The sequence below is a fragment of the Podarcis vaucheri genome (assembly GCF_965113315.1).
Source record: "Podarcis vaucheri genome assembly, chromosome: 7".
Classification (NCBI taxonomy): domain Eukaryota; kingdom Metazoa; phylum Chordata; class Lepidosauria; order Squamata; family Lacertidae; genus Podarcis; species Podarcis vaucheri.
The window spans coordinates 36,416,592-36,443,850 of record NC_138765.1 but is presented as its reverse complement, the minus strand read 5'-3'; the positions used below and the strand labels follow the sequence as shown (position 1 = coordinate 36,443,850).

The window sequence follows — 27,259 nt, the reverse complement described above, 5'->3', positions numbered from 1 at the left end:
GTGGGGTGGTGGTAATTCTCTGCAGAGTCCTGTAGGCTGGGCGCCTCTTGCGCCCAGTCGGACTGTACCATCCTGGCCCCGAGAAAGGGGAGGGAGGAGGGTTGCTCCGGGGGTGGGCGCCGCGGGGGCCGGCTGCATTTGAAGCCGGGCGGGGGGTGGGCGAGAGGAGGGGGCCAAGCAGCGCGTGGCTCGGCAGGCAGAGCTCTGCGGGTGTGGGGCCCGGGGGGAGCCCGACGGGTGGAGCCTGAGGGGCCTCCCCTTTCTCTTTTCCCACGTTTGCATTTGCTAGAGCCCCGAGGACCCCCCCCCCGCCCCGCTAAGCCCCGGCAGCGGGCGGGCAGCGCCTCCTCGTCGCCAGCGCCGTGGCTGCTCTGGATGGAGCAGCTGGGAGGAGGAGGAGGAGGAGGAGGAAGCCTGGCGCTGCTGCTGCTGCTGTTACCGCCGCTCGCTTAGGAGCTGCCTCAGCCGGAGCCAGCCAGCCAGGGAGCCGCCAGTGCCCGCTTCGTCGCCCAGGTAGGTCGCTCGGGGAGGCGGGCGAAGTTGCAGCCAAGCGAGCCCGGGAAGGAAGTTGCCATTCCGCCCCCGCCTGGGGCAGAGAGCGGCCGTCTCGGAGAGATTGCACCGGGCGGCGGATTGCATTGCGTTGCGTTGCACGTGGGGGCGAAAGGAGCCGGGCGCGTCGGGTCCCCTCCCTCCGATGCAGGCTCCTTGCAGCGAACGAGGGAAGCCCTTTGGCGGGGAGATTCTCCCCGTCTAGGATCGTAACGCTCTTCGTGGGAAAAGGGAGAAGGAGCTCTGTCCTGACACGCCTTTCTTCCCAACACGGATCAGCGGTCTTCGTAACAGTTGCTTGCAACTGCGGCCGGGGGCGGGGCGGGGGGCTGCTTCCTGCACAGGAGGGGAACTGCACTGGGAGAAGGGCGTCCCCCATCCCGTAGGAAGCGCAAGAGGGGCCCCCCACTCCCCCGAGCGGAGAAGGGCTAGGCTCTCCCACGGTGGAACTCATATGTTGCTCCTCAGTGGCAATTCATGGGAGGTGGGTTTTTCATTATTTTATTTTTTTGCGAGGGGGTGTTGAAGAGGAGAAGGGCTGGGTAGAATGCATATGGAAAACGGGGAGGAATTCATTGTTCCCTCCCCAGGTTGATTAGAGGCACGCGTTGAGTATTTCCCCATGCAAATATGGGGCGGGGGAGCAGGAATGGGGCAGAGTGAAGGCATCCCATTTGGAGTGCCCCACAGCCCCGTGGGAAGGGAGAGGGCATGGATTTCTCCATCCAGATGTGTTACGCAGCAGGCACCCAGCACCAGACGTTGCTCTTTCAGCCTCTCCATCCAGTGGGCTATACATACCTTTATCTCTCATCTCCCTTTATTTCTTCATTGAATTGTAGATTTGGAAGGGACCCCTAGGGTCATCTAGTCCAGCCCCCAGGAGCACCAACTCTCCTTTCCTGAATCCGAGTGTGACCTTGATATATTGCAGTGTAGCATTGTCTTGAGCATCCCCCAAACTGGAAGGAGTTAGTTCAGTTTCTAACCTAAGCCCCCTTGCTTACAGTGTTCAGTTTCTAACCTAAGCCTTACCAATTGCTTACAGTGTATGATTAACTGATAGCTTTCACTGGCACAAAATGATGTGTTGACGGCTTCTAACTTCGATGGCCTTTTAAAACAAACTCCCCCAAGCCTTTCTATCCCACCTTTCTTCCACAATGGACCTCAAAATGGCATGTGCAAGATTTCCAAGGGGTCCCTCCAGGCACTAAACAGACCCACACCTGTTTGGCTTCAGCAGCTTCCTGTATCACATGCCTCCAGACCCATGTTGCTGACTCTTAGCCACAGATTGAAATGCGCCCCCCCCCCCCACATCCAGAGGCAGTCTACCTGTGAAGATCTGGTGCCAGGAACAAAGAGTAGAGAAACAAACAATCACTTTTATGCCCTAGAGCCAGGTGTTGACTGTGAAAAAGGCAAATTCCATGCTACGTGTGATTAGGGAAGAGATCGAAAAATAAAAGTACAATATCATAATGAGCTTTTGCAAATCTATGGTGCAGCCACAGTTACAATACTGTGAGCAGTTTTGGTTGCCAAATCTCAAAGGGGATATTGGAGAGCTGGAAAGGGACCGCGATCAAGGCAAGAACTACTTGCGTGGCGAGTTCCCGCCCCCCACCAGGATAAATAAAGACACAAGACACCATAATATAAGGTTAATTGGGCGAATTAGGCCACAACTTTATTGAATTCAGGAATGAGAGGCATTGGCTTAGGCATTGGTCCTAACGACTATCCAGCTCCAGCCCATTTGCTGGAGACACGGGGAAGGGTTAACACTATATCGGGGTGCATAATGTAAGATGGTGCATAATGTGGAGAAAATGGGGGCAAGGAGGAGGATTTCTTCGCCTTTATCGCAATTCTAGAACTCAGGATCATTCGGTGAAACTGAGTGGAGAGGAAACAGGCAAAATGAAGTACTCCTTTGTTCAGGAAATAGTTGAACTACGGAACTCACTGCCACAAGATGTCATGATGTCTACCAACTTAGATGGCTTTAAAAGGAAATCAGATAAGGAGGAGGAAAATGCTATTGGTGGCTACTAGTCCCAATGGCTGTTCCCTGGAATCACAAGTAGAGAGAGTTCCTATTGTGCTCAGGCCCTGCTCGTGGGCTTCCCAGAAGAGGCATCTGGTTGGCTACTGGTAGAACTGAATGCTGTACTGGATGAGATATTGATCTGATGTAGCAAAGCAGTTGTTGATGTGCTCGTGTTTTATAAGCTGCTGGTGCAAATTCTCTCTAAAACTGAAGCAACATCAAAGCTCCCCTCACAAGTGTTTAGGATTCTGTGCAGAATGGTGGTGGATAGGGAAATAGTTAAAGGCTCCCAGAAGTCTCTCTCTCTCTCATCCCAATATCTATGGGTATATGTTTTATGAGGGAGAAGTAGTCGTGTGTGTTCCATTTTTCTAGATGTTTTGGTTTTTCGCAGTAGCTGGCTGCGGGTGGGGGACATTTTTCTGGATGGATATAGAGATGGAGATGCTTAAGGATTGAAAGGCCCCTCTCCACCTATGCATGGATACTGTTAACTGCTCTTCTTGGTAATCTGCAGCCCTCTCTTGGGAAATGCTCTTTTTGTGGAATTTTTCATTGTAGATGGCAGTGATTGTTTGGTGCAGGGATCTAGCTGGGGGTTTTTTGTACTTAAGCTTAAGGGTGCTTATGCTAGCAATGCACAATTGCAGTTTTTATTAAATCAAGGAGAAAGTAAGGTGACTGTAATGACTTTAAATGCCCTGGATGAAGGCTGAAAGAATCGCAGGTGCTCAATTAGCCTGGCACCTAAAAAACTGGCGCTAACACTTAGGCATCAGAAGAAGGAGATCCGCCCCCCGCCCACCTGCTCTGGATGGTTTGAGCAAAGCAGAAACCACTGAAAATACCTGCCCATGTTGATAACTGCAACTTGATTTACACATCAAGCAGAATTCTGAAATGTGCTACCAGGCTGCTTGGGAGATGACCCTTTTAAAAAAAAAAGTGTGTTTTTAAATGCTCCATGCTAAAAAACTAAACTAAAACACCTCCCTGCCTGGAGAAAAGCAGCACATCAAAGAGATGGGTATGCTAACCTTTTCTGCTTGATGAGCTTGCTTTCTACACCAATAGCTTACCAAAATTCTGTCACCTCATTCTGTGTAATGTGTTGAACAGCTCTGGATTGTGGACCCAAAGGGCTGGTGTCAAAATAACATTTGGTAGCGAAGGGAAGAATTTGAAGCATATCCATGCAGTTGGTGGGAGGAGTGGGTCTCCAGAAGTGAAGTCATCTGTGTGCGTGCGTGTGCGTGTGTACAGTATATGCACAGTGCTTTTTTCTAAAAAAAAATGTTTAGGGGTACTCTCATTTTGAGTCACGAAAATCACCATTTTATAGTTCAAGTTGGGAAAAATAAATACAGTAAATGGACAAAAGTACAAAGATTCACAAAATGTTTAGGGGTATGCGTACCCCTGCGTCCCCCCAGAAAAAAAAGCTTTCTCTCTCTCTCTATATATATATACACATATGTACACACACACACACGAATGAGGTGATGAGATGGGTTATTTATGCAATTTCCCCCATAATTTTCCTGGAATCCTACTGGATCCTGCTTGTCGGTTTAACCATTGGAAAGTTAAGAGGATGTGAATAAGCAATTTGGATGACATTTTCCTTTGTGGATGTGCTCAAGGGATTGCGTCAGGAACTCCTCCTGCGAACGCCAAATGTTGCATTGAAACAGACCCAGGACAGTTTTGGGCTTTGGGGAGAGTGTTTCCCTAGATCCTGCAGGAGAGGGCTGTAGCCTCCATGCTCTGATCTGGGTGCATAGACATCTGTCTGATCTTGCAACAAAACACTAGATTAGCTAGACCGTGGCTCTGCTCCAACCAGTCTTTCCTTATGTGTTGGGGTTTTTTGAGGTAGGTGTGTGTGTCCATTTTGAGCAAAGGGAATGGGAGTGGTGGTGAACCACATTGCACATTTCCTCTGCTCACCTCTCTTGCTCATTTCTTTTCTCCACTTCCCCTCGCAACCCTTCTAAAGGGTCCTCAAATGGGTTGCGGGGATTGTGGGGCTATGAATGCTTGCAGTAAGGATGACCAAATGATCAAGGACTGCCAGTTCATTGACTCTCCTCTAGCGAGCAGCCAAGCACACACCCCGTACCGACCTGAACGAGTATCCCAAAAGGCAAGCGTATTGCTTGTCCAGAATCTTTTCTTTTTCCTGCCTGCTCCTCTCGGGCCGGTACTGGGCATATTCACATGACCAGTGGAAAGTGTTTAGTATCTGAGATGATGGGGAATGTATGGCTCACGATCTGAAGTCTTGGACTGAGTGGGCAGTTTGCTGCCAATTGCTGTTAAACTCTCTTGATTGAATTATTTCTTTTTCAGTGCCTCAACCTCCTTCCTGTATCTCATCTTCTTTGGGTGAGTATTGGATTGTCATTAAATGTGGTGTGTACTGTAGAGCTGAGGGAAGCAGATCCTTGACAGTTACCAAATGGAACATCACCCAAAATCCTTAATGGGGTGTTATCAAGGATAAAGGTGGAGAAATGTAATGTAATGTGTTTGGGTTCCCGGGGTCTCAGAAATATGTCCAGTCATTCAACTTGTATTTATTAACGCTGCCTATTGCAACTTTCGCTGTGTGACCAAGAGATCTAAAAACTTTTAACAAAAATGAAAGCTGAGATTCTCAGGATTTGTTGTGCCTCATTCAAATATGGAAGTGCGAGGGAAGTTGTAGAAAGAAGACCTTGCAGAGAGGAAGGAAGGAAATTCCTTCCTCTCCGAGAGCCAGTGTGGTGTAGTGGTTAAGAGTGATAGACTCATAATCTGGGGAACTGGGTTCGCGTCCCCGCTCCTCCACATGCAGCTGCTGGGTGACCTTGGGCCAGTTACACTTCTTTGAAGTCTCTCAGCCCCACTCACTTCACAGAGTGTTTGTTGTGGGGGAGGAAGGGAAAAGAGAATGTTAGCCGCTTTAAGACTCCTTCGGGTAGTGATAAAGCGGGATATCAAATCCAAACTCCTCTTCTTCTTCCTGTTCAATACCAATCCCGACTGACAGGCTTCCAGCACAGCTTACTGAGAGAAGATTACAAATCACAATTGTACAGTAAAGCTTGGGGGTGGTTTGCCTATGGAACAAGGAGCAGATAAATTTTATCTGCTGAGGAGCAGATAAAATTGCAGCACTTAGAGAGGTAAAAAAACTGATCAACCTAAGCTGAATAAGATAAAGGTTTATGAAATAAAGGTGTCTTTCCCCGGGGAGAACATTTCAGAGTCAGGAGGCCACACCTGAAAAGGCCCTACTGGTAAGATAGGTTTTCTTCATCTAGCACCAATCAACTGGCTGGGGATGATGGGATTTGTAGTCCTAAACGTCTAGAAGGTGTCAGATTGAGGAAGAGTAATTTAAAATAATGGCAACTCAGTTTCATTATGATCCCCAGAAAGTCTTAGAATAGTGCGGTGATGGCTTCTGGAACCTGGTAGCCTCCTGATAAGTGCAATTTACATAATGTCTGAGTTGTCAGCACATAGAAAATGGAACGAGTGTTGTCCATCATTAGGCGGGCATTTCCATGAAAGTGGATTCAATTCTTTATGAAGCAGCAGAGGTGTTGTGTTCTGAGTTGTCTGCCCACTAGGTGGTGCCATCCATCCAGCACTGGGTTCTAGAGCAGAAAGGCCAAAATTCCTTAAGATTAGCCGGAAAGAGCTGAGAGTGGCATCATTACAGACAGAAAACAACAACAACAACAACAACAACAACAACAACAACAACAACAACAACAACAACAGTAGTGGTGGTGATGGTGGTGGTTGTTGTAATAGTAGCAGTAGTAGTAGTAGTAGTAGTAGTTTGGATTCTTGCTACGTTAGGAATTCATTGCTTCATCCATTCAGAATCATGAACGTCTTCCTTGATTATCCTTTTTAAAGTCCAGATTATTGAGACTATAATTCCAGGGATAGTCTGCTGGAAGGGGTTAGTAAAATATGAATGAACCATCTCTCTCTCCCCTTCTGTCTCTCCATGATATTCTCTTTTGCTTTGCTGAAAATAAATTTCTGCTCAAAAGGGAGCTGACCCACTTCTGCTAAAGCTTCCAACACAAACATTGCTCAAGCCGCGTTCTTCCAGGGTGGGGCTCTGGGTGTGGGGGAGCCTTGTCTAAAGGATGGCCCTCTCCACATGTGATGAAAGAAACCCTCCTCCCCTGGCAAAACCCTGAGGGAGGCCAGGTATAAAGGAGGAGCAGGCTTTGCTGCTCCTTCCAACGGTTACAAGGAGAAGGCGGGATCTTGGCAGATCCTGTCTTCCACACCCTAATCCTGAAAGGCTGCCCCTGCAAAAAAAAAAAATCCCCTAGCCCCACACACCCCTGTGAAAGATCCAGGAGTCCTTCACTGATCATGGTCTCCAGAAAGACTTTGGCTTCATAAATCAGATCCCTGTTTTGTGCAAGCAAAGCCCCACACATCCCTGCTCCTGGATATGCTCAGCATTTCCAAGTCTGTATTTCTGCTTTGAATATATATTTTTAAGCTTGGGGTGTGAATGGGAGAGAGGATGTGAGCTTTCTCCTGCAGGTAAAGCATGCACACGTCCAAAGACAAACTTCTGGATATTGTTTTGCATGTAAATGACCCCTCCAGTGCACAGAGTAACTCATTGTTTTGGAGCGCGAGCAACCAGGAATGAAAAATGCAGGCCAACCCCTGTGCAAGGCCAGGGAAAGGGAAAGCATTTCAGGTTGTTGAGTCTTGTAAGAACAACGGAAAAACCCTGCTGGATCAGACCAAGGCCCATCTAGTCCAAGCTCCTATCTCCATCAGTGGCCAGTTGAATGTCTCCAGGAGCACACTAACAGAGTGTGAAGGCGACAGCCACCCACTCTTGCCTCTCCCAGCATTTCACATTCAGAAATAGAGCACCTCTGAACACAGAAGTTCCATTTAGCTGTCAAGGCTCATAGTTGCTGCTCTGTGGACCCATTCAATGTATGCATTTGTCCAAGGAGAGCCACGCCTTTGCTCAGTGGGTTCGCGTCCCCGCTCCTCCACATGCAGCTGCTGGGTGACCTTGGGCTAGTCACACTTCTCTGAAGTCTCTCAGCCCCACTCACCTCACAGAGTGTTTGTTGTGGGGGAGGAAGGGAAAGGAGAATGTTAGCCGCTTTGAGACTCCTTAAGGGGAGTGAAAGGCGGGATATCAAATCCATACTCTTCTTCTTCTGCTGCTGCGCATGCACGAGCAGCTAAACCCGGAAGTAACCCTTTCCGGTACTTCTGGGTTGCCACGGGATGCAACCTGAAAATACGTAACATGAAGCAAACGTAACATGAGGTATGACTGTAATGGAGCATCAGGCTGCCTATGGTTACTAGTTGTGATGGTTGTGTACCACATCCAGGATCAGAGACAGTGTGCCTCTGAAGACTAGTTGCTGGGAGGATGTTGCAGTTGCACTCACGCCTTGCTTATGGTAGGCTTCCCAGAGGCATCTAGGTGGCCACTAGGATGCTGCACTGAATGGGCCTTTAATCTGATCCAGCAGGGGCTCTCTTCAACAGAACAGAGGGGAAGAATGTGCCTCTATATCCACTGCATGTATTTAGTTATAACAGTTAGTTAGTTATCCTTCCCTTTTTCCAAGTGTGCTGAGGGCAGGGTGCACAGATCCCTCCCGCCCCAAAATGTTTGTTCTTGCACAAGAACCCTGGGAGCTTGGTCAGGCTAGGTCACATGGTGGGGATTTGAACATGGACCCTCCCCAGTGTTTGTCTGACACCAGCCAGTTCACCACACTGGTCGCTCGGCAATGGAAGGAAGCGAAGGCAGCCCCTTCTTCCTCCGACTCCATTCACTTGTGATGACAGTTGGGGAGACTGACAAAGAAGGAACAGAGGCAGCAGGGTAGTGCCAGTGTGGCATAATGGTTAGAGTGTCGGACTAGGACCTGGGAGACTAGGGTTCAAATCCCTGCTCAGCCAGAAAGTTCGCTGGGTGACCTTGGGCCAGTCACTGCCTCTTAGCCTACCTCACAGAGTTGTTGTGGGGATTAAATGGGGAGGCGGGGAACCATATACACCACCTGGAGCTCCTTGGAGGAAAATGAATGCAGTAAAATAAATAAGGTATGAACAGGGTCCCTTCCAAGCAAAGCCAACTGTCTGCCTTGTTATGAGTGCCTCTTCTGTTCTGGCCCCTCTGCTTGAGAATCAAGTGGATTCCACTCCCGGTTAGATAAGGGATTCTGGTTTCTCACCCTGCCCACAAACAAACACAGCTTTCCACTTCAAGGTCCCCTTAAGTGAAACCTTTCCATTTGAAGGGAAGTATCACTGCCATTAAGAGCAGTTTAAAAATGCATCAAGTCAGCCACAGCCATATGACAAGAAAATTAAAAGAGGGAAAAAAACCACAAGGAAATGTCCACCCACACACAGAAGCCAGGGTGGGGCATGCTATAATTTTTTCCTGCCTATGGAAACCAGTGGAAGAAAAAGGAGAAGCCCAAAGTGGTGGTCGGCTTAAAAATGAAGAGAGAAAAAACGTAACTCCTGCATCTAAGCTCAGTCATACATTCTATCTCATCCATTCCAATGGGATTTGAATGTTTCTAAGGCCTTTCAGAGCTTCTGGTGTATTCTTAGGAATGCTAGAAGGTTGAAACTGTCAGACTGAGAAGAAATAAAGACTCTGTGCGAAATCCTCCCTTTTTCTCCCCTGCCCACCAAAGGAGTGTCAAAGGCGTAGAGTCCTGTGTTTACAAAAGGGTCGCTCTTAGCATGGATGAGGAGGAGCAGCCCTTGGCCAGAAATTTCATGGTGGTGGTGCAGAATCGCTGGGAACTATAGGCAGATATCCTGATTCATTGACATGACATTTTATAAGGAATTTGGAAGGAATGCCCTGTGCTTTGCGCTCATTGACTAGAATACTGGAAAATGGATTTCTTAACCATAGAACTGTGCAGATTAGAACATGGCCCCCGCTGTTTCCTTATATTCGCGCAAGTAGATGGGCTAGAGACTTGACTTTTGTTTTTTAAATATTCAGGGAATTGATTTATTTATTTAAAGAAATTATATACCGCCTTATCATAAATATATATATCTCAGTGATTTACAGCAATATAAAAATATGGAACCATACAGTTCCAAGAACAAACAGAGTTAAAAGAAGTTAAAACCAAAAGAATTTAAAGCAAACATCAGTAGAAGAGGCCTAGAAATATTTCTGTGAGGCAGGCCAGTTCTAGGTTTAAGGGGGCACTGAGGTAAGTCCCTCTTGGGGTGTCCCCTCTGCTATGGAGGGGAGTTTGAAGTTGCTTCTGGTAGGCAGTAGTAGCGCGAGGCAGCTGGGTCCAAGCGCCTTTTATATTTCCCATAATGCCCTAGGGCAACATTCTAGTGCCATCTTGGGACATCTAATGGGGCCTAGGTTGTTTAGAGTTCTGGGCTGGAAAAATTATCTGAAGGTGGGAGAGAACAAGGGCAGGCATACAGAGCAAGCCAAGGTGGCTGCTGGCTCTGGGTTTTCCAGTAACCATAGGCAGCCCAATGATGAAGGCAGCTCTAGCAGTTGCTCGAGGGCATCCTTCACCAACCTGGTGCCCTCCAGCTGTTTTGAACTATGGCAGCCTTGCTGAGTGGGGCTAACAGGAGTTGTAGTCCAACACAGATGGAGCGTGTGGGGTTGGCGAACACTCTTCTGGCATAACCTCCCTCATAGAATAGTTGTGAGGACAAATTGGGCAGGGGGAGTTCTTTGGAGAAAGTTAATTTAGCTGGGTTTTCAGCCTTGCCCTAACAAATAAATGAATCAACCCCATTCTCCACGGTGAGTTTGCAGGCTCCCTGCAGCTGTTGTAACATCCCATCCATTATCAAAATGGGGCTTTCTCCATTCTGGAGTGCTTCTTAGTTTGGAAACTGTTTTGTGTCCTGGAGGTCTCCCCTCCTCTCTGGTCTAAATATATTTTCGCTTTTAGAAGGAAGCTGCTGGGCAATGTGCTGGGCCCTGACCATCCAAATGGCGCCCTTTTCCTTCTGGGCCGGAACACAGACCCAGCCTAATTGCATCTGTGCTGTCATTCTCCTTGTGCAGCTGAGCTTGTATGAAAAATTGCGCAGCTGCGGCTGCTGTAAGAAATAGATGGAGGGGAAATGAATCCAGTCTTGAGAGCTTTCTTTTTCCCTTCCCCAAAAGGCAGGCTCATCTGATAGCTTCAAATCAGAGATCCGGTTTGAGCAGGGGTGGAAATAAAATGTGCTCTTGTATAGCTTTTTCTTTCTTTCTTTCTTATCACCCTCGGCTGATAAGCCAGTAGGTGAGAGAACAGGCTATGTTTTTGCAGAGAGCCAGTTGCTGCTTATTTGTACTGAGTTGCAGCCTCTTTTGTTCCAAGCAGTGTACAAATGTAATGAAAGAGCAAGGTTTAATTTCTGCAAAGAAAGACACCAGGGGATCAGTGCTGTGTGGAAGCTTCTTGCAAAGCTGACCTCTAAGCCGTGTGTGTGTGTGTGTGTGTGTGTGTGTGTGTGTGTGTGTTGCATCTTTTAGATTAAGCTGTGTATGCATTGTGCACTTTGCACATGATCAGAGATGTTGTCTTCATTATTTCTTCTTCACGTTTATTCTAAGGTTGAGCTGTGGCTCAAATTAAGCTCAGTGACAGAGACTGCAAGCTTTTGGGGTGGAAAGACAAAATTAAAGGCAAGGTGAGGGGGGAGGCTGGGAGAAGGAACAGCATTGAAATGGGAGGTCCAGAGACATGGATCAGGAATGTGGAGGCCTTTTAATTCGGGATTGCTGCTTTGGTAATGGGATTCATGGTGCCCTCTTTGAATAGCGTCCAGATATGTAGCAAGCCAGAATCTATTAATTTGTGAGTAATTACTAGATCAGTCTTCGTCAACCTGGTGCCTTCCAGATATTGCGGACTACAGGCTGGGGCTGATGGGAGTTGTAGTCTGGGATATCTGGAGGGCACCTGCTTGATGAAGACTGGGATATCTTGATGAAGACTGTTCTAGAGGCACAGTTGGAAAACCCTTTCCCCTTCACACACTTCCCTGCCCCCTCTTCCTGCTAGTAATATGCAGACCTTTCATGAGGTCTCTATGGGCCTTTCCACACAATGGCTGTGTTCAAAAACCTTGGTGGACCACAGTTTGTGGAAACCAAGCCTTATGAGGAACGGTGGATGGAGCTGGGTATATTTAGCCTGGAAAAGAGGAGACTGAGAGGAGCAATGATAGCCATTATATAGCTACCAAATATCTAAAGGGCTGTCACATGGAAGACGGAGCAGGTCTGTTTTCTCCTGCTCCAGAGGGTAGGACACGAACCAATGGATTCAAGTTACAAGAAAGGAGATTCTGACTAAACATTAGGAGGAACTTTCCGACAGTAAGAGCCATTTGACAGTGGAACAGACTCCCACAGAAGGTTATGCACTCTCCTTCATTGGAGTTTTTAAAGCAGAGGTTGTACGGCCATCTGTCATGGATGCTTTAGTTGAGATACCTGCTTTGCAGGGGGTTGGACTAGATGACCTCGGAGTACCTTTGAACTCTACAATTCTATGATTCCCATGAACACAGAGGTTGCTCCTGCGTCACTCCTGGCATGAGCAGCAAACCACAGATCCCTCTCGTAATGTTGCATCCAAACTGCAAATTAGCTCAAACAAACCACCTCTGGGAACAAGCCTTGTGGGTTTGTGTCATGGCTTGTTAGGAGCAAAACAAACTGCAGTCCCCCATTTCAGACAGAATGGTGGAAAGTGTGGGATGGTGACTTGTTGCTCCCACTGGCTGGTGGGGAAGGGCATAACCGGAGCAGTGTTTGTGTGCGCAGGAAACCATTAACTTTAGCAATAAACTGTGAAACACCACAGGGATACTGTATACAAGAATAAAAACAAGATGAGTAAAACCAGATAAACTTCCATGGACCATGAGTTTCATCTGGCAGGTAGGTACCTGGTCTGAGCCACTGTGCAATAGACCTCTGGCACATGTGGCACCACAAAGGGGGTCTCCCTGGATGATTACTGGGAATGGGCAAGTAGGGAGGAAGCAAGGTGGTCCTGCAGAGAGCCTGGTCCCAAGTTGTTTAGGAATTTATAACCTTAAACTTGACCCAGGAGCGTTCCTGCAACACTGGTGTTAGATGTGGTATCCCTTCATGTGGGAATGCAACCAACGAGGCAGAATGTGATCTAGCAACCATTTTGTGGCTGTTGCAAGTTCCTTGTTGATGACATCTGTGGAGTACTTTGTGTACACGTCGGGGTCAGAAGGAGGTTTTAGTATTTGCAAGACGATGATTTATGTGTATATTGAATTTATACCCCACCTTTCCTCTAGAAGCTCAAGGTGGCATAATACATGGTGTCCCCCCCTCCCAATTTCATCCTCACTACAACCCTGTGTGGTAGGTGAGGCTGAGAAGACTGCAAATGAGCCACAAAGACTGGATTAGAAGGCATAAACTTTACTGAGCCAAGTGTTGCTTCCCAACAGTACACAAAATGGAAACTAGTCAAATCTTAACTTCCTTTCCCTGCTGGTGCCACCCAGAACTGATTCCCCCCCATACTGACATTTTTAAATCACTTCAGTTCCTGTTCACGTTACAGAGGTAGCCTTGTAGTGTGTGTCTGTGAATGGAGGAGGGAGCAGGCACAATGCTATTTGTCCCAGAGCAGATTCCCAAAATGGTGAGCCACTCACCTTTGCTGCTGCTTATAACTTAGGAGGGGGCATGTATCTTGATAGGCAAGGCCTCCCTTGACAGTAGCACCTGGCATCGCTACATCCACAGCTTGGAACTTAGTTGACTGGTGTCTGTTGTTGTTTAGTCATTTAGTCGTGTCTGACTCTTCCTGACCCCATGGACCAGAGCACGCCAGGCACTCCTGTCGTGCTTTGAGAACACTATCCAACCATCTCGTCCTCTGTCGTCCCCTTCTCCTTGTGCCCTCAATCGTTCCCAACATCAGGGTCTTTTCCAGGGAGTCTTCTCTTCTCATGAGGTGTCCGAAGTATTGGAGCCTCAGCTTCATGATCTGTCCTTCCAGTGAGCACTCAGGGCTGAGTTCCTTCAGAATGGATAGGTTTGATCTTCTTGCAGTCCATGGGACTCTCAAGAGTCTCCTCCAGCACCATAACTCAAAAGCATCAATTCTGCGATCAGCCGTCTCTATGGTCCAGCTCTCACTTCCATATACCACTACTGGGAAAACCATAGCTTTAACTATACGGACCTTTGTTGGCAAGGTGATGTCTCTGATTTTTAAGATGCTGTCTAGGTTCGTCATTGCTTTTCTCCCAAGAAGCAGGCGTCTTTTAATTTTGTGGCTGCTGTCACCATCTGCAGTGATCACTGCCTTGCCGTGGTGAAGGGGCTTGAATAACTCAGAGAAGCTATGAACTATGCTGAGCAGGGCACCCAAGACTGGTGTCTAAGTGGCAGCAAAGCCCCTTTCCCCAAATTTGGTTGGTGCAGCTGCCTCGCCCCTCTATGGAGAAGCATGACACACCAGTTATCCCTGCTTTGGTCACCTCTAGGTTGTAGTTCTGTAATCTGTCATAGGTGGGGCTGCTTTTTAAAAATAATAAGAAGAAGAAAGCTCTGCTGACCTAGAATATTTATTCATTTATTTTGTAGCATTGTTAGGTCACCCACCCCTCAAGTCCTCTGGGCAGGTTATTGACTTCAACAAATGCAGAGAAAGTCAAAAACAATATCAATGCATTATTAATACCATGTTTAATAATACGCCTCTTGGCATTTAATTCTTTCAGCTTTCAAAGTTGCTTGTGCTCTGTGTAAGCTGGATTTATCAGAAAATCTGATAAATGAGCACATAATGTGGATTCCTGAATATCTGAGCTTTCATTTAAAAAATTAAAAAATAAAATAATCAGATGTTAGTTTGTGTATGGAAGTCCAAATAAAAATTAAAACTATTGTGTACTTTCCTGAGGAATTGACAAAAGGTAGAAATGAGAGAGAAAGTTGATTCAGTTCACAATTAAAATAGAATGCACCTAATTTGCTCTTTCTAAAACATGTGAACTGAGACAGCTTTCCTTCAAAATTCATAGGTCTGTCTCTGAATTTTGCAGTGCAGATCTCCAACCATGTAATATATATATATATATATATATATATATATTTGCTTTCGTAGATTTTCACGGGTACAGGAATGCAGGTTTTGGTGTCTTCGGGTGTCTTCCCGTGTAAGAGTCGGGGTGTCTGTGCGACGTTTCGACGAGGTCTCACTCGTCATCTTCAGGCTGGTGCTTTCGGCTTCTTGTTACTGGAACAGAGCTCTGTTCCAGTAACAAGAAGCCGAAAGCACCAGCCTGAAGATGACGAGTGAGACCTCGTCGAAACGTCGCACAGACACCCCGACTCTTACACGGGAAGACACCCGAAGACACCAAAACCTGCATATATATATATATATATATATATATATATATATATATATATAGTGTGCATAAGCTGCACATATAAAATGCATTGTGTTAAGGAGAATTGCTTAGCAAAAAATTTGTAGGTTCGGCAAAATGGCATACAAATATGTATATATATTACAAGAAATTTGCGCTAAAATGCTGGTTAATTTTTATGGGACTTTAAAGAATAAAAAAAAAGTCACAAGTTGATGTGGAAATGAAAAACTGAAAGAAACTAAAACTGATGCATTTGCCCATCCCTAGGTGCAAACTGTCTGCTCATGCAGGGCTCTTTTTTGAGCAAGCCCTAAAAGGTAAAGGGTAAAGGGTCCCTTGACCATTAGGTCCAGTCATGATTGACTCTGGGGTTGCGGCACTCATCTCGCTTTATTGGCTGAGGGAGCCGGCGTACAGCTTCCGGGTCATGTGGCCAGCATGAATAAGCTGCTTCTGGTGAACCAGAGCAGCGCACGGAAACACCGTTTACCTTCCTGCCAGAGCGGTACCTATTTATCTACTTGCACTTTGACGTGCTTTCGAACTGCTAGGTTGACAGGAGCAGGGACTGAGCAACGGGAGCTCACCCGTCATGGGGATTCTAACCGCCGACCTTCTGATCGGCAAGTCCCAGGTTCTGTGGTTTAACCCACAGCGCCACCCGCGTCCCTGGCAGGGTATAAATGAATGTTGGTATACCATGGGCAGTCGTTCCATTCCAAACTCCCTCTTGCTTCCTGCATTTCAGTTTTAAACCTCCAGTCCAACCATGGGGAAGCAGAACAGCAAGCTGCGCCCGGAGATGCTCCAAGACCTCCGGGAAAACACGGAGTTCTCTGACCTGGAGCTCCAGGAGTGGTACAAAGGCTTCCTCAAGGACTGTCCCACCGGCATCCTCAATGTGGAGGAGTTCAAGAAGATCTATGCTAACTTCTTCCCTTACGGTGATGCCTCCAAGTTCGCTGAGCATGTCTTCCGCACCTTCGACACCAACGGTGATGGCACCATTGACTTCCGAGAGTTCATCATCGCCCTGAGTGTCACTTCGCGGGGGAAACTGGAGCAGAAGCTGATGTGGGCTTTTAGCATGTACGACCTGGATGGGAACGGCTACATCAGCCGGGAGGAGATGCTGGAGATTGTGCAGGTAACCTTTGGCTCTCCTCCTCCTCCTCCTCCTTCTCCTTCTCCTCCTTCTCCTTCTCCTCCTCCTTCTCCTTCTCCACACAGGCTCTCCAGCTCCCCCAAAACTTTCCCAGCCATGTCCATGAAAAATACCCTGAGCTCCCTCCATTGTTTCCTGCTTCCTTCAGTTCTGGGCGAGGTTTTTGTATTTCTGTCTTGAAGGTTATCGCTTAAGAAAAACCTATCCGATTTCAACATTGATCTCTTTACCTCTGACAGCTTTTGAAGTTGTTATTTATGCAGCTTACTGCAGTATTTGTAGAACTTACGGTGCTTGGTAATGTTGTCCTAGGAGTATTGTCACGCTTTGCTGGTTTTTAATCTATAAAAAAGGACATGAAGGTCGAAAGATTGAGGAAATGTTGCCTAATAGAAAGTGGATTAGTTGGGTGTCATTCTAGAGTGAATATTTTGAATAATTTCTTTTATGTGACTGACAGGCGGAAAACCGGAAGTTGTTTTTATTTCTATTCTATTCTATTCTATTCTATTTTTCCCCCTCTAGTGTTTTCTTTTCTCTTTCTCTCTTTGTTTTTATTTAGATTAGATTAGATTAGTTTATTCTGAAAAAGCTTTAAAAAAAAACTTATTTTTTAAAAGGGATGTGAAATTGGAAGTTGAGAAAGAAATTGTAACACGAACAGATTCATGTTGTACTTAGACACCCCACAGAACTTTGGGGGAAAGTGAAAAGTGCTTATGAGCTCATTGCAGACCAAGCTTATCACTGAGGGCAAGTGCTCCAGCTCATCCACCTCTAAAGCCATCCCTGGGTGTATCAGAGCATCTGACAACACTCTTCCCTCCAGCTGTTTTGGACCACAGTTTCCTGCTGTCTGGGGCTGCAGGGAGTTCCTAGAATCATAGAATCTTAGAGTTGGAAGGGACCCTGGGGTCATCTAGTCAGAGCAGAAACCCAGTCAGAGCAGGCTGTCCATGGGTGGTCCATGCAGAGGTGTCAAAGGCAATTCTGGTGTCTCGACACCAGGAATGAGTGAATGATCCAGATGCACCCAGTGCAGATCCTCAGTCTTAAATCAGGCTTCTGGGAAGGAGGTGAGACCAAAGCAGCAAATCATGCAGAGAAATGACAGGGAGACTCCTCCATGGTGGGAACTCTGGCTCATGGGAGCTCTTTCAGTGATGAATTTTGTCTGGGAATTGTTGTCTCAGGGTCTCAGATAGGCAATGGAAGTCCTAATTGCTTATAGTATACTAGAGGCAGAAATAAGGGCTTGAAGATGCATGTCATGAGGTGGAGGAAAGAAAAAAAACTTTCCCCTGCACTACATTGGGAGGTGTCAAGTGAGAAGAAAGGAAAACAGATGCATTCTCCCCACTCTCCAGAAACATTATCTCCCCCAATATATAGCAACGAAATGCTCATTTTTAGGGTTGGCTGGAGGCTTGAACAGGAGCTGAGAATTCACTGCAGCATTTGATGTAGTTCCCATTTTGGTTGGGTTTATTTCAAGCCGCCTTTCTCTTCCCACCTACCACTCACTGCTTGAAGGGAAGTGTTGACATTGCCTTTTTCAACCCCTAATATATCTAATGCAGGAGGACCAAAATAGTTCTGGATAACTGGACCCTAAAATTCAACAGTTTCAGAATTTCCCCCTGATTAAAACTGGCCCTCACTGCTTAATCAACCAAAGCCATAGTTGGTTAATGTGCTGATTAAGTTGATCAAAGCTTACAGTCCTAATTGAAGGAATGGGCAAATCCAGTCTTAAGGGGTAATTAATCTTGAGTGTGTGCCGTTAGTAGTGATGATTTAATCTATGCTTCAGTTGATTAACGCACAAAGCTTTAAGATATGTACTTAGGCTGTGTTTATCAACAGTATTTGCAGTGGCCCAGAGTAATTCCTTGGAGGTGTGGGTGGGTGGGTGACCTGTCAGTGAAGCCCAGGGGTTTTCTCCCGTTTTGTAGACAGGCCTTTCCTTCATGTCTGTCTGCTTCCCTTCTTCTGTTCCACTCTCTCTCTCTGTGCCTTATTCTCTTTCTCTCCCCCTCTCTCTGTCACTCTCTAAGCGCTGCTGCAGATTTAAAGGAGGATACGCCCGACAGAGGAGATGGGAGAGCTGCTTTTCATGGAAATTTAATCGGCAAAGGGAGCAGATTAGCTGGGGTGAAGGGTGCGACTGGCTCGCCCCTCATGGATCCCTCTGTGCCAGGGCACTCTGGCAACTCCTCACCCCACCCTTCAACTGCCCACTAGACGGGAGGAGGGCAGGAGGGGTGGAACAGCTGTTCCATTTCTGTGCCACAACAAGATGAAATGAGACATGGAGGCTTTAATCCCGACCAGTGTCAGCAAGTCAAAGGAAGCCGCCCCCCCCCATCAGTGATTTGGATGGGAAATTAGGTCCATATTGCAAGATGCAAAGCTACAGACCTCTCAAAGGAGCCCCAGGGCACAGCTGTAGAAAAGTCCATCCCTAATAATTTTGGTAGCACTCTTTAAGCAATTTTTCAGAGGGCTTTGCGGGATTTGTCTTGCAGGTCTTCACAGCTCCTCCCCAAGAGATGTCAGAGCATCACCTTCATCATCACTATTCCTATTATTCCTCTTCCCATTTTTCAGGAGATGGAGCTGAGACTGAGGAAACTAGGACTTGCCAGTGGGCACAAGCGTGAGGCTTGGATCCTGTCCCGCTTTTGCCCCATTCCCCTCGGTGCCTTTTGGCTTCATCTTGGCTTTTACCTCATCATCTAGATAAGAACAAGATGTTATTCAGTAAACGGGATGCGTTTGCAGAGAAGGAGCAGAGAGGGATCAGAAGTGCTGAAGCATCACAATTCTCCATCCCTTGGTGGTTAAAATTTGGAGGCCTCTTGGGACCCTATGAAGCTACCTCTGACATCTCAGGAATACCCTAAATGGAACTCAGCTGGAAAGGTCTTCAGTAGGAAAGAGACTGAATTTCACAACACCTTCACCAAGGCTGTTGCAGTGGAGGCTTTTTGTGTGTTTAGGACAGCTACATTCTGGGAGCAGAGACACCCTGAACCCCTGACAGACGAGGCAGGTTGGAGCAGGGAAATAGTGGAACAGAAAAGTGCCATTCACCCCCCACATTTCTCCACTTTGTCTCCTCCCTTTTCTCCTCCTCTTCTTCTTCCTTTTTTAAAGTAAACTGCATCAGGGACATTAGTATACATATGTGATACATTAGTGCAAACCAAGGGCTATGTACACACAACCGTTTACTCTGGCTCCAGTGCGCTCCCACCACAGGGGTTGGAAGCAGAGCATGTGTGACGTTAGCCACAATCCTGTAGTCTTTTGAGAAATATCCCTGTTCGATATGTTTTTCCTCAAGCCAGCTTTCATCTGATTTGAAAACACAAACCATGGTTTATGGTGAGGTGTGCATTGTTCAGACAGTTGTTGTGCATGTGCAGACAGCAGCTTTGTCAGAAAGGAGTTCAGGTGGGATTGCAGGTTTGGGGAAACAAATTGGGTCATGTGCATCAAGCTAATATGCTCCTGTCCCTTCTCTGGTGTGTACAGCAATGTGCAAATGCGGCTTGTATGCATTGGGGGGAAGCAACCTCACTCCATTTTAAGCCATGAATGTGTTCATAGCCTAGATCTCTCTCCAAAGAGCAGCCCTGGTCTTCAGCAGCTTCCTGGGCTGTGCCCTGGTAAAAACAGGCAGTGGAGCCTGCAGGTTCGGTGGGTCCAACTCTAGTGCAGTGTTTCCCAAACGTATTTGGGCAACGGCACACCTGTTTACCGGAAAAAAATCTCGCGGCACACCACCATTAAAGCCCCGCCCCGTGACGTCAGCGCGCAGCGTCACGCCGGGAGGGACGCACAAAAGTGAACGTTTTTTCCCTTCCCCTTGCCGTGGTGGGAGGAGGCAGCAGAGCGAGGGACTGAGGGACGGCGGCAGCTGAGGCGGCGGCGGCTGTTGTGGTGGTGGCGGCGATAGCGGGCGGAGGAGGAGCCGTCGCCGGGAGTTGCTGCTGCTGCTGTTGCTGCTGCTGCCCGGACATGCCGGCCTCCTCCTCCTCCGCTGTCTCACGCTCCTCCCTTTTGCGCGCGCTGCCCCGCCGCTCGGCACCACCACCGCGGAGCCGCCCCCGGCTCGACGCGGATCCTCGCCGCCGCCGCCTCTCGCCGCCCGACTCGCCCGCCTCCCTCCCACGGCACACCAGCCGGTGTCTCACGGCACACTAGTGTGCCGCGGAACACCGGTTGGGAAACACTGCTCTAGTGTGCTTCACAAACTGATGCCTCCCAGATGTTTTGGGCTGCAACTCACTGGCTGATGGAAGCTGTGGTTCAAAACATCTGGGCACCATGTTGAGGAATGCTGTCTTACACCCAGAAGAGAACCAGGTTTGATTTCAGCCTGCTGCAGCTGTTGTTCTGGTTCTGTGTCTTTTCAAACCACAATTTACTCTGAACATTCCTCTGCGCAGCCAGAGTGGGAGAGGGAGCAGAAACCCTTTGTAAATGAACTTGCCTTTGGGGATCCCTTTTTATTCCACACTGACATGCATTATGGTTGTTTTTGATCCCATCCGGGTTAAAGCACCTGCTTTTTGGGAGAGAACAGGTGGGTTCCCCACAGAAAGCAAGAACTAGTCCAGATTGCTTGGAGGCAGCTGTGAATCTTTTAACTGGGTCTTGGATATTTATAAATTGGAGCTCTAAAGTGTCCTTGGCAGAGAGAAATTGGAGCACCTGGGAGGGTGGCTTCTTTTTTGTGCAGGTGAATTAAAGCTGGGTGTGTTCCAAGATCAGTCGAGGGTCCCATCTACCCATTCCTCTTGAGAGGTAGAAAAAATAACAACATCCCCTTTCAGGTTGAAAATCCAGATCTGTGAAGGATCCAACCATCCAGGGCTGGTAGGAGTTGCAGTCCAGAGCAGTTCAAGAGCACCAGGTTGGGGAGGCTGACCTTGTAGCAAATGGCAGCCATGAACTCAGAGGCATCAGTGAGGGAGTTGGTTCAGCCAGGTGTTGGAATCCTGGATTTCAAACCTTTATCCAAGATGTGAGAATTCACTGGAAGGGTCATCCTATGTTCCCTATCTGTAAAATGGGAATGACAAGGGCTTGCAATGATGATGATGATGAGTGCCACAAAATAACCAGTGATCAGAAATCCACACTTATTTTGGTTTGGTTTGAAGTATCATGGCCATTTCATGGTTGGCCCTGGACCCTGATCTGTCTATCCGGAGGGGCTTTTGTGGAATTTGCTAGGTACTCACACAGGGCAATGAAACATGGTGAGGAGGAGGGCTTGTGCCCTACTTTTTCTGAGGTTGCTTCCTTAGACAAAAGAACTCAGCAGGGGCTTCCCAGGAAGCATCTTACGAGGTTATGGAAATGCAACACAGACCAGTCACCTTGATCTCAGTGGCAGCTGGCCTGGGGAGTCTGCCTCCCTCCAGATGTTGCTGCACTCCAGCTCCCAACATCCCTGGGCGTTGACCTCGCTGTCTGGGGCTGATGGGAACTGGAAATCCCACACAACATCCAGAGGGTGCCAGGATGGGAACATTTCCTCCCCACCTCCTCATACTAGAATTCAGGGTCACTGAGCTCCAAAAGCAAGTCACTTGACTTCACACAACACACAGCCAGCTTATGGAACTCACAGCCACAAGGTAGTGGTGTTTGGTCAGTCGCTTAGACTGACTAAGGGTTTGGCAAATTCACAGAGGATAGCCTTTCTGTTAACAGCTGTCTGCAGAGGTAGTATAGGAGACAGCAGGGGAAAGTGGACGTTGCCTCCAGGTTCTCCTTGGAAGCTCCAGGACGCACCTGTCTCCAGCTGCTGCAGGATGCTGGTGCAATGCCTGTGTTCCTACTGAATTTCCTGCCTAGCTTTATATTGCCCTCTCCTGGTGGCAGGAGAGTATTGCATGTCTGCATTAAGGGTTGCTGCTGCTGCTGCTGCTGCTAGCCTGGGTTTGCCCTCCTGGACTCTGATCTTGCCCCATGCAGGGCAACCATGCAGAAGCGGTGGGGTGGGAAGACTGACAGAGAGACAGAGACACTTCCCCATCTGTCCTTACAGTTTGTTTTGCTCCCCACTGAATCCTGTCCTCAATGTTTAGAATATTAATTACCAGTTTCTCCAACCACGCAATGCACACAGCCTCCTGGGAAACAGCACGCCTGGGTAGAAAAGAAAAGAAAACATTATTTTGTAAATGCTGCTTTTTTATTTAATCACGTCTGCTCTCCTTTCTTCCTTTTGGCCTCCGAGCGCTTGGAGATTGCACAAACATAGTGGCATTTCTCGTTGACTCTTACCCAGGGGGCCCCCACCCCTCCTTAGAGAAGCCTGCCCTGCCCTTGGTCTGGCTGGGGCTGATGGGAGTTGTTAAGCATCTGGCGGGCACAAGGTTGGGAAAAGCTGGCTTAGGGCAAGAGATACTAGGGTGGGGAGAGGATTAGACATGCATTAGATGTGGGAAGCTCCGGAGCAAAACCAGGAAACCCAGAGCTGAGCAGATGGTGCTAGCAGCTCTTGAGTTACCAGCATTGCCCAGCTTGCCCAGACAATGCTGGGGAGGTCACGGGCTGCTCTGGAGGGCCCCTCCCCATCAACCCCTGCCATCTGCGCTGTGCTGCTAGCCTGGCACGCAAGGAGGCTGCTGCATTTCACACGCTTTCTTCTGACCCGTGGCAGGAATCTTTGCACAACCTGAAGATCTGAGATGGGCCTGCCTGTGTGTGTTAGTGTTGCATTGGGAAGGTTGGGAATGTTTTTGTAGAGTTTCTGGCAGACCTTATCATAGGGGCAGCCAATGTGACGCCCTGCAGAAATTTTGGACTACAGCTCTTGTCATCCCCAGCTAGCAAGTCCAATGGTCGGAGATGATGGGCGTTGGAGAGAACAAAGTTGGCCTGCCCTGTCTTAAAATATGAATTCAGAGGTGTTGGGAATGCTCAGCAGTCTTTTCCCCTGGAAATATCTCTCCCCACCCCCACCCCCGGCAACAATTTCAGAGGCTTGGGGGCTGGTTGTGACTATGCACTTTTAAGAGGAGCCGCTTTCTCCATTCTGCATGGCGTTCTCCTCTTTATTGATCTGCCTGAAAGGCAAAATAGAGCTCAAGAGGGAGAACTCCTTGCTTCAGCTGACCGTCCCCGCAGGGCTGTAGCTCGGAATTTGTGTCTCAACTGGTTCCCCGCTCCTTCTCCGCAGGCCATCTACAAAATGGTCTCGTCTGTGATGAAGATGCCTGAAGATGAGTCAACTCCTGAGAAGCGGACGGAGAAAATCTTCCGACAGATGGATACCAATAATGATGGTAAATGAAAGGAGAGAAAGATTAAGAGGCAACCATCATCCTTAAATCCAGAGCTCTTAGGGGGAAAGGCAGGCATGCTGATTAAATATATCAGTTGGGGCGGGGGGCGGGGAGAGTGACAGGAGGATGACCCACACAGTGATTTGGCAAAGCTGGAGGTCAAAGGTGGTGGGAGGCAGGGAAGGAAAGCCAAGACACCTTCCTGCTGCAAGGACAGGTTTTAGCATCTTCTTTGCATGCAGAAGGTCCTAGGTTCAATCCCCAAACACATCTCTGTATAGGATTGGGGAATGCCCCCTGGTCTGAAGCCCTGGAGAAGGAAGATCTCTTCCTGCTAACTCACCTGCAAGGTGGTTGCCACTTGGGAACAACCAATCTAGATGGTTTGGACAACAACTCCCATCAACCGATGCGAGTGCAGCTGTGAGATGGGTGGATGGATGGATGGATAGCTCTACATATACATATAATGCAGCAGCCTAAGGGAAGCTAAGCAGGTGCTCAGGTGTGGTCACTGGCTGACCTTGGAGTCTTGCCCTGGGGAAGAGGTAGGGTAATAAACAATAAAACAAGGGGAGAGGTGACAGGAAACCTCCACGTGCTCCTTGTGATGCTGAAAGATGAAAGGGCAGCCTGAAGAGAAAGGTTGTTAACTACGCACTGGGTTGGACAAATTGGACATGGCAAATCTCTGATCTCAGGGAATCCCATAAAAGGTGGGGCTTCTGGGAGTCCCATGCCACGCACAGGTGTGTGTCAGGTATGGGCCCTGATCCCTGGTCTGCCGCAACCAGTCCTGAGCCTGTGACATTCTAGGCTCCCTTCTGGACGGCGTGTTCATTTTGCTCTCCCCTGTCTTTCCTCCCCAGGCAAATTGTCCCTGGAAGAGTTCATCAAGGGCGCGAAGAGTGATCCTTCCATTGTGAGGCTGCTGCAGTGTGACCCCAGCAGCGCCTCCCAGTTCTGAGCACCCCCCGCCCTGTCTTCCCTGTGCAGCAGCAGCAGCAGCAGCAGCAGCAGCGGCAGGACAAGGCGGCTTTCGGAAGCGGAGGCGGCACCACCACCACCACCTCACTTGGCTCACGGTCTCTCCCCTCCCCCAAGGAGGCGACCAGCTTCCCAGTTCTCCCCTTGGGGTAACGGACATGTCCCCAAGGAGGCAAACGGCACTGCCGACGTATTTCTGTCTTCTGACTCACAGGTTTCCTCTCTCCCCCTCCCCGAACACTGTAGTTGTGTGTGAATGTGACACTGATGTGGGGGTGGGGGCTCCTGCGTGGTCAGGACAGTGGCAGCAAGAAGGTGGAGCACACAGGCCAGCTCATTTCCTGAGGTGTTGGCATTTGGGTTTTGCAAACTGTTTTCCACACCTGACTGCTGCTTGTGATGCACTATAACTGTGACTGCATGTGTGTGTGTGTGTGTTTGTATGTCTTTAATTACAGGAGCAGAATATGCTGCCTGGGGTCCAGTTCAGCCTCCTGAGCACCTTGCACTGTCTCTTTCTGTAAAGCAAGCCCTCTAGGATTTGGGGCTGCCAAGGGAGACTCTTGGGAAACTGAATGAAATCTCAGAAGGAAGGAGGAGATGTTAAAAGATACGATGGGACAATGAGCAGGACTAGCAGTGGTCATTTGCTCAGTACTCTGTGTAGCTGTTGGCTTCTCGACCCTGGCTAGGAGAATATATTACGTATAGAACAGCCGTTGCCCACCTGGTTCCCACCAGATGTATTGGACTACAATTCCCATCAGCCCCAGCCAGCACCTGTTGGCTGGAGCTGTTGGGCGTTGTCACCCAATACATCCGGCAGGCACCAGGTTGGCACAGGCCAATGTAATATAAGCACAAATATACACGTTCGCATCATTTAGCAGCATCTCTTTCCAGTCTAGAGCTAGTATTTTTCACCTACACTACATGCAAACCCTGGTTGTTGTCTGATTCACATGGAGCAGTCTCACACTTTTCAAGGGTGCTTGAACGCAAACAATCCTGTCTCACTGAAAGGTGCTGGGCCTCGATGGCCTTCAGGGGCCCGCAGATCAACATCGAAAGAACCTGAGAAGGAATCACACATTGTCAGCATGTAGGGCAATTTATTTAGTTGGTTCATTCGTAACCCACACCTTCCTTTTGTGCTTCAGGAAGGACAGAGCGTCATCCTTGACCTCTGTTTCAAGCGCCACTGAAAGGAATAGCGCAAGCCCCCTTCCTTAAGCCTTCCCACATTTGTTGTCTCAGGGGGCACACCTTAGAGCACCTGGTGCAGTTGGGGAGAGCCCCTCCATCGGACCCTGAAAATCTGCAAGGGACTCCTCGGGTCTCAAGGCTGTCCATAGAGGAACAGCTACAGAAGCCAACCCCTCAACAGCCAAGGTTAAGCATTCACATCCCTTCAGCACTTTCACATGTCTGTAGTTTATTTATCAGTTTTATTTATATCCCATCTCCCTCTCTGAAAGATGTCCAAGGCAGTCAGTTATCAACATAAAAACACAACAATATCCAGTGTACAAAAATAATAATAATAAACCCCAGTCATACAACTCCAGTGCCTACCCCCATCCAATGGCCTGGGCAGATAAAAACGTCTTCAATTTCCTCTTGAGCACAACCAGTTAATCCTTCACCACCATCCTTGTAGGTAGGACAATCTGTATTACAGATTGAGAGAGCAATGACTCAGCTAAGACCAACGAATGGGTGTGAGATTTGACCCAGGGTATCCATATGCTCAGTTGGTTAAGAGCCTGGTGCTGATAATGCCAAGGTTGCAGGTTCAATCCCTGTTTGGGACAGCTGCATATTCCTGCATTGCAGGGGGTTGGACTAGATGGACCTCAAGATTCCCTTCCAACTATACAATTTGATACACATGGATGGCTCAGATTCAGCTAGCACTAATAAGAGAGTACTGAGGCTTCAATAAACAGACGCGTTGTCCATGTTGCATGTTTCACCATGTGGGCTACTACCTGTGCAGGCTGGCCAGATCTGGCTGCCTCCCTTCCCAGCCAAGAACCACATAGGGCTTGGCCACACAACCCATGGGTGTGTGCTTTGCAAATAAATAAATGGGAAACCTGGAACCAGGCAATCAAAATCTGTTCCTTTGCATACATGTGCCTAGTGAACACCCACCCACATTTCTGCTTCTATGGAGTTGGGCTTTTATTTCTGCTCTTGGGGAGGGCAAGCAGGGAGTAACAATTACCAAGAGCTGAAAGTCCACTTTAAATGAAGGCTGGGGTTCTCAGGGTGTGGCTGCAGGAGACACCATGGGGAGAGGCAGCAAGTTTGGTTTGCCCAGATGAATCCCAGCCCACCCAGGAGAACTGTTGCACTAATGAATCAGTCTGTTCCCCCCAGACCACTCAACCCAATGGTCTTCTGGCTCTGGAATGCCTCTTTGTTAACCCACCCATCTCTAGAAGCATAGAGCATGCCCAGACAACAGCTTTAGACTCTACCTGCCACATGTGCACTGAAGTCCATTCTTCCCTGCCCTGCTATTTCAGTGAGTATTTGCACTTGGTGGGGAGGGGGCTCAGTGGACATGGGCTTAGAACTTTAGCAGTAGGTTGGAGAGTCTGTGCTCCTGCATGCGTGGCAAGCAGGATTAACTGGGTGAGGAAATGTGAAGGCACCCCAGTCAAATACAGTGAATGGTACAGCCCACACAACTGTTTCTGAAATGGAGGGCGTCATCACAAGCTTGCT

The 27,259-nt window shown here is 48.3% G+C and overlaps 1 protein-coding gene across 1 annotated transcript; it reads left to right on the top strand.

Moving 5' to 3' along the window:
• Positions 1-181: 181 nt before the first annotated feature.
• HPCA (hippocalcin) lies at positions 182-26,607 on the top strand. Its single transcript, XM_082229555.1, has 5 exons — positions 182-513; positions 4,961-4,996; positions 15,810-16,208; positions 23,431-23,536; positions 24,406-26,607. The coding sequence occupies exons 3-5, from the start codon at positions 15,831-15,833 to the stop codon at positions 24,501-24,503; spliced, it is 582 nt and encodes a 193-aa protein (XP_082085681.1). The 5' UTR covers positions 182-513; positions 4,961-4,996; positions 15,810-15,830; the 3' UTR covers positions 24,504-26,607.
• Positions 26,608-27,259: the final 652 nt, after the last annotated feature.

What these genes read in the sequence shown, in the direction of transcription:
- HPCA (XM_082229555.1), top strand. Translation starts at nt 15,831, where the DNA reads ATGGGGAAGCAGAACAGCAAGCTGCGCCCGGAGATGCTCCAAGACCTC. An exon ending in AGATGCTGGAGATTGTGCAG is followed by an intron (nt 16,209 to 23,430) that starts GTAACCTTTGGC and finishes CCTTCTCCGCAG; the next exon opens with GCCATCTACAAAATGGTCTC. An exon ending in GATGGATACCAATAATGATG is followed by an intron (nt 23,537 to 24,405) that starts GTAAATGAAAGG and finishes TTTCCTCCCCAG; the next exon opens with GCAAATTGTCCCTGGAAGAG.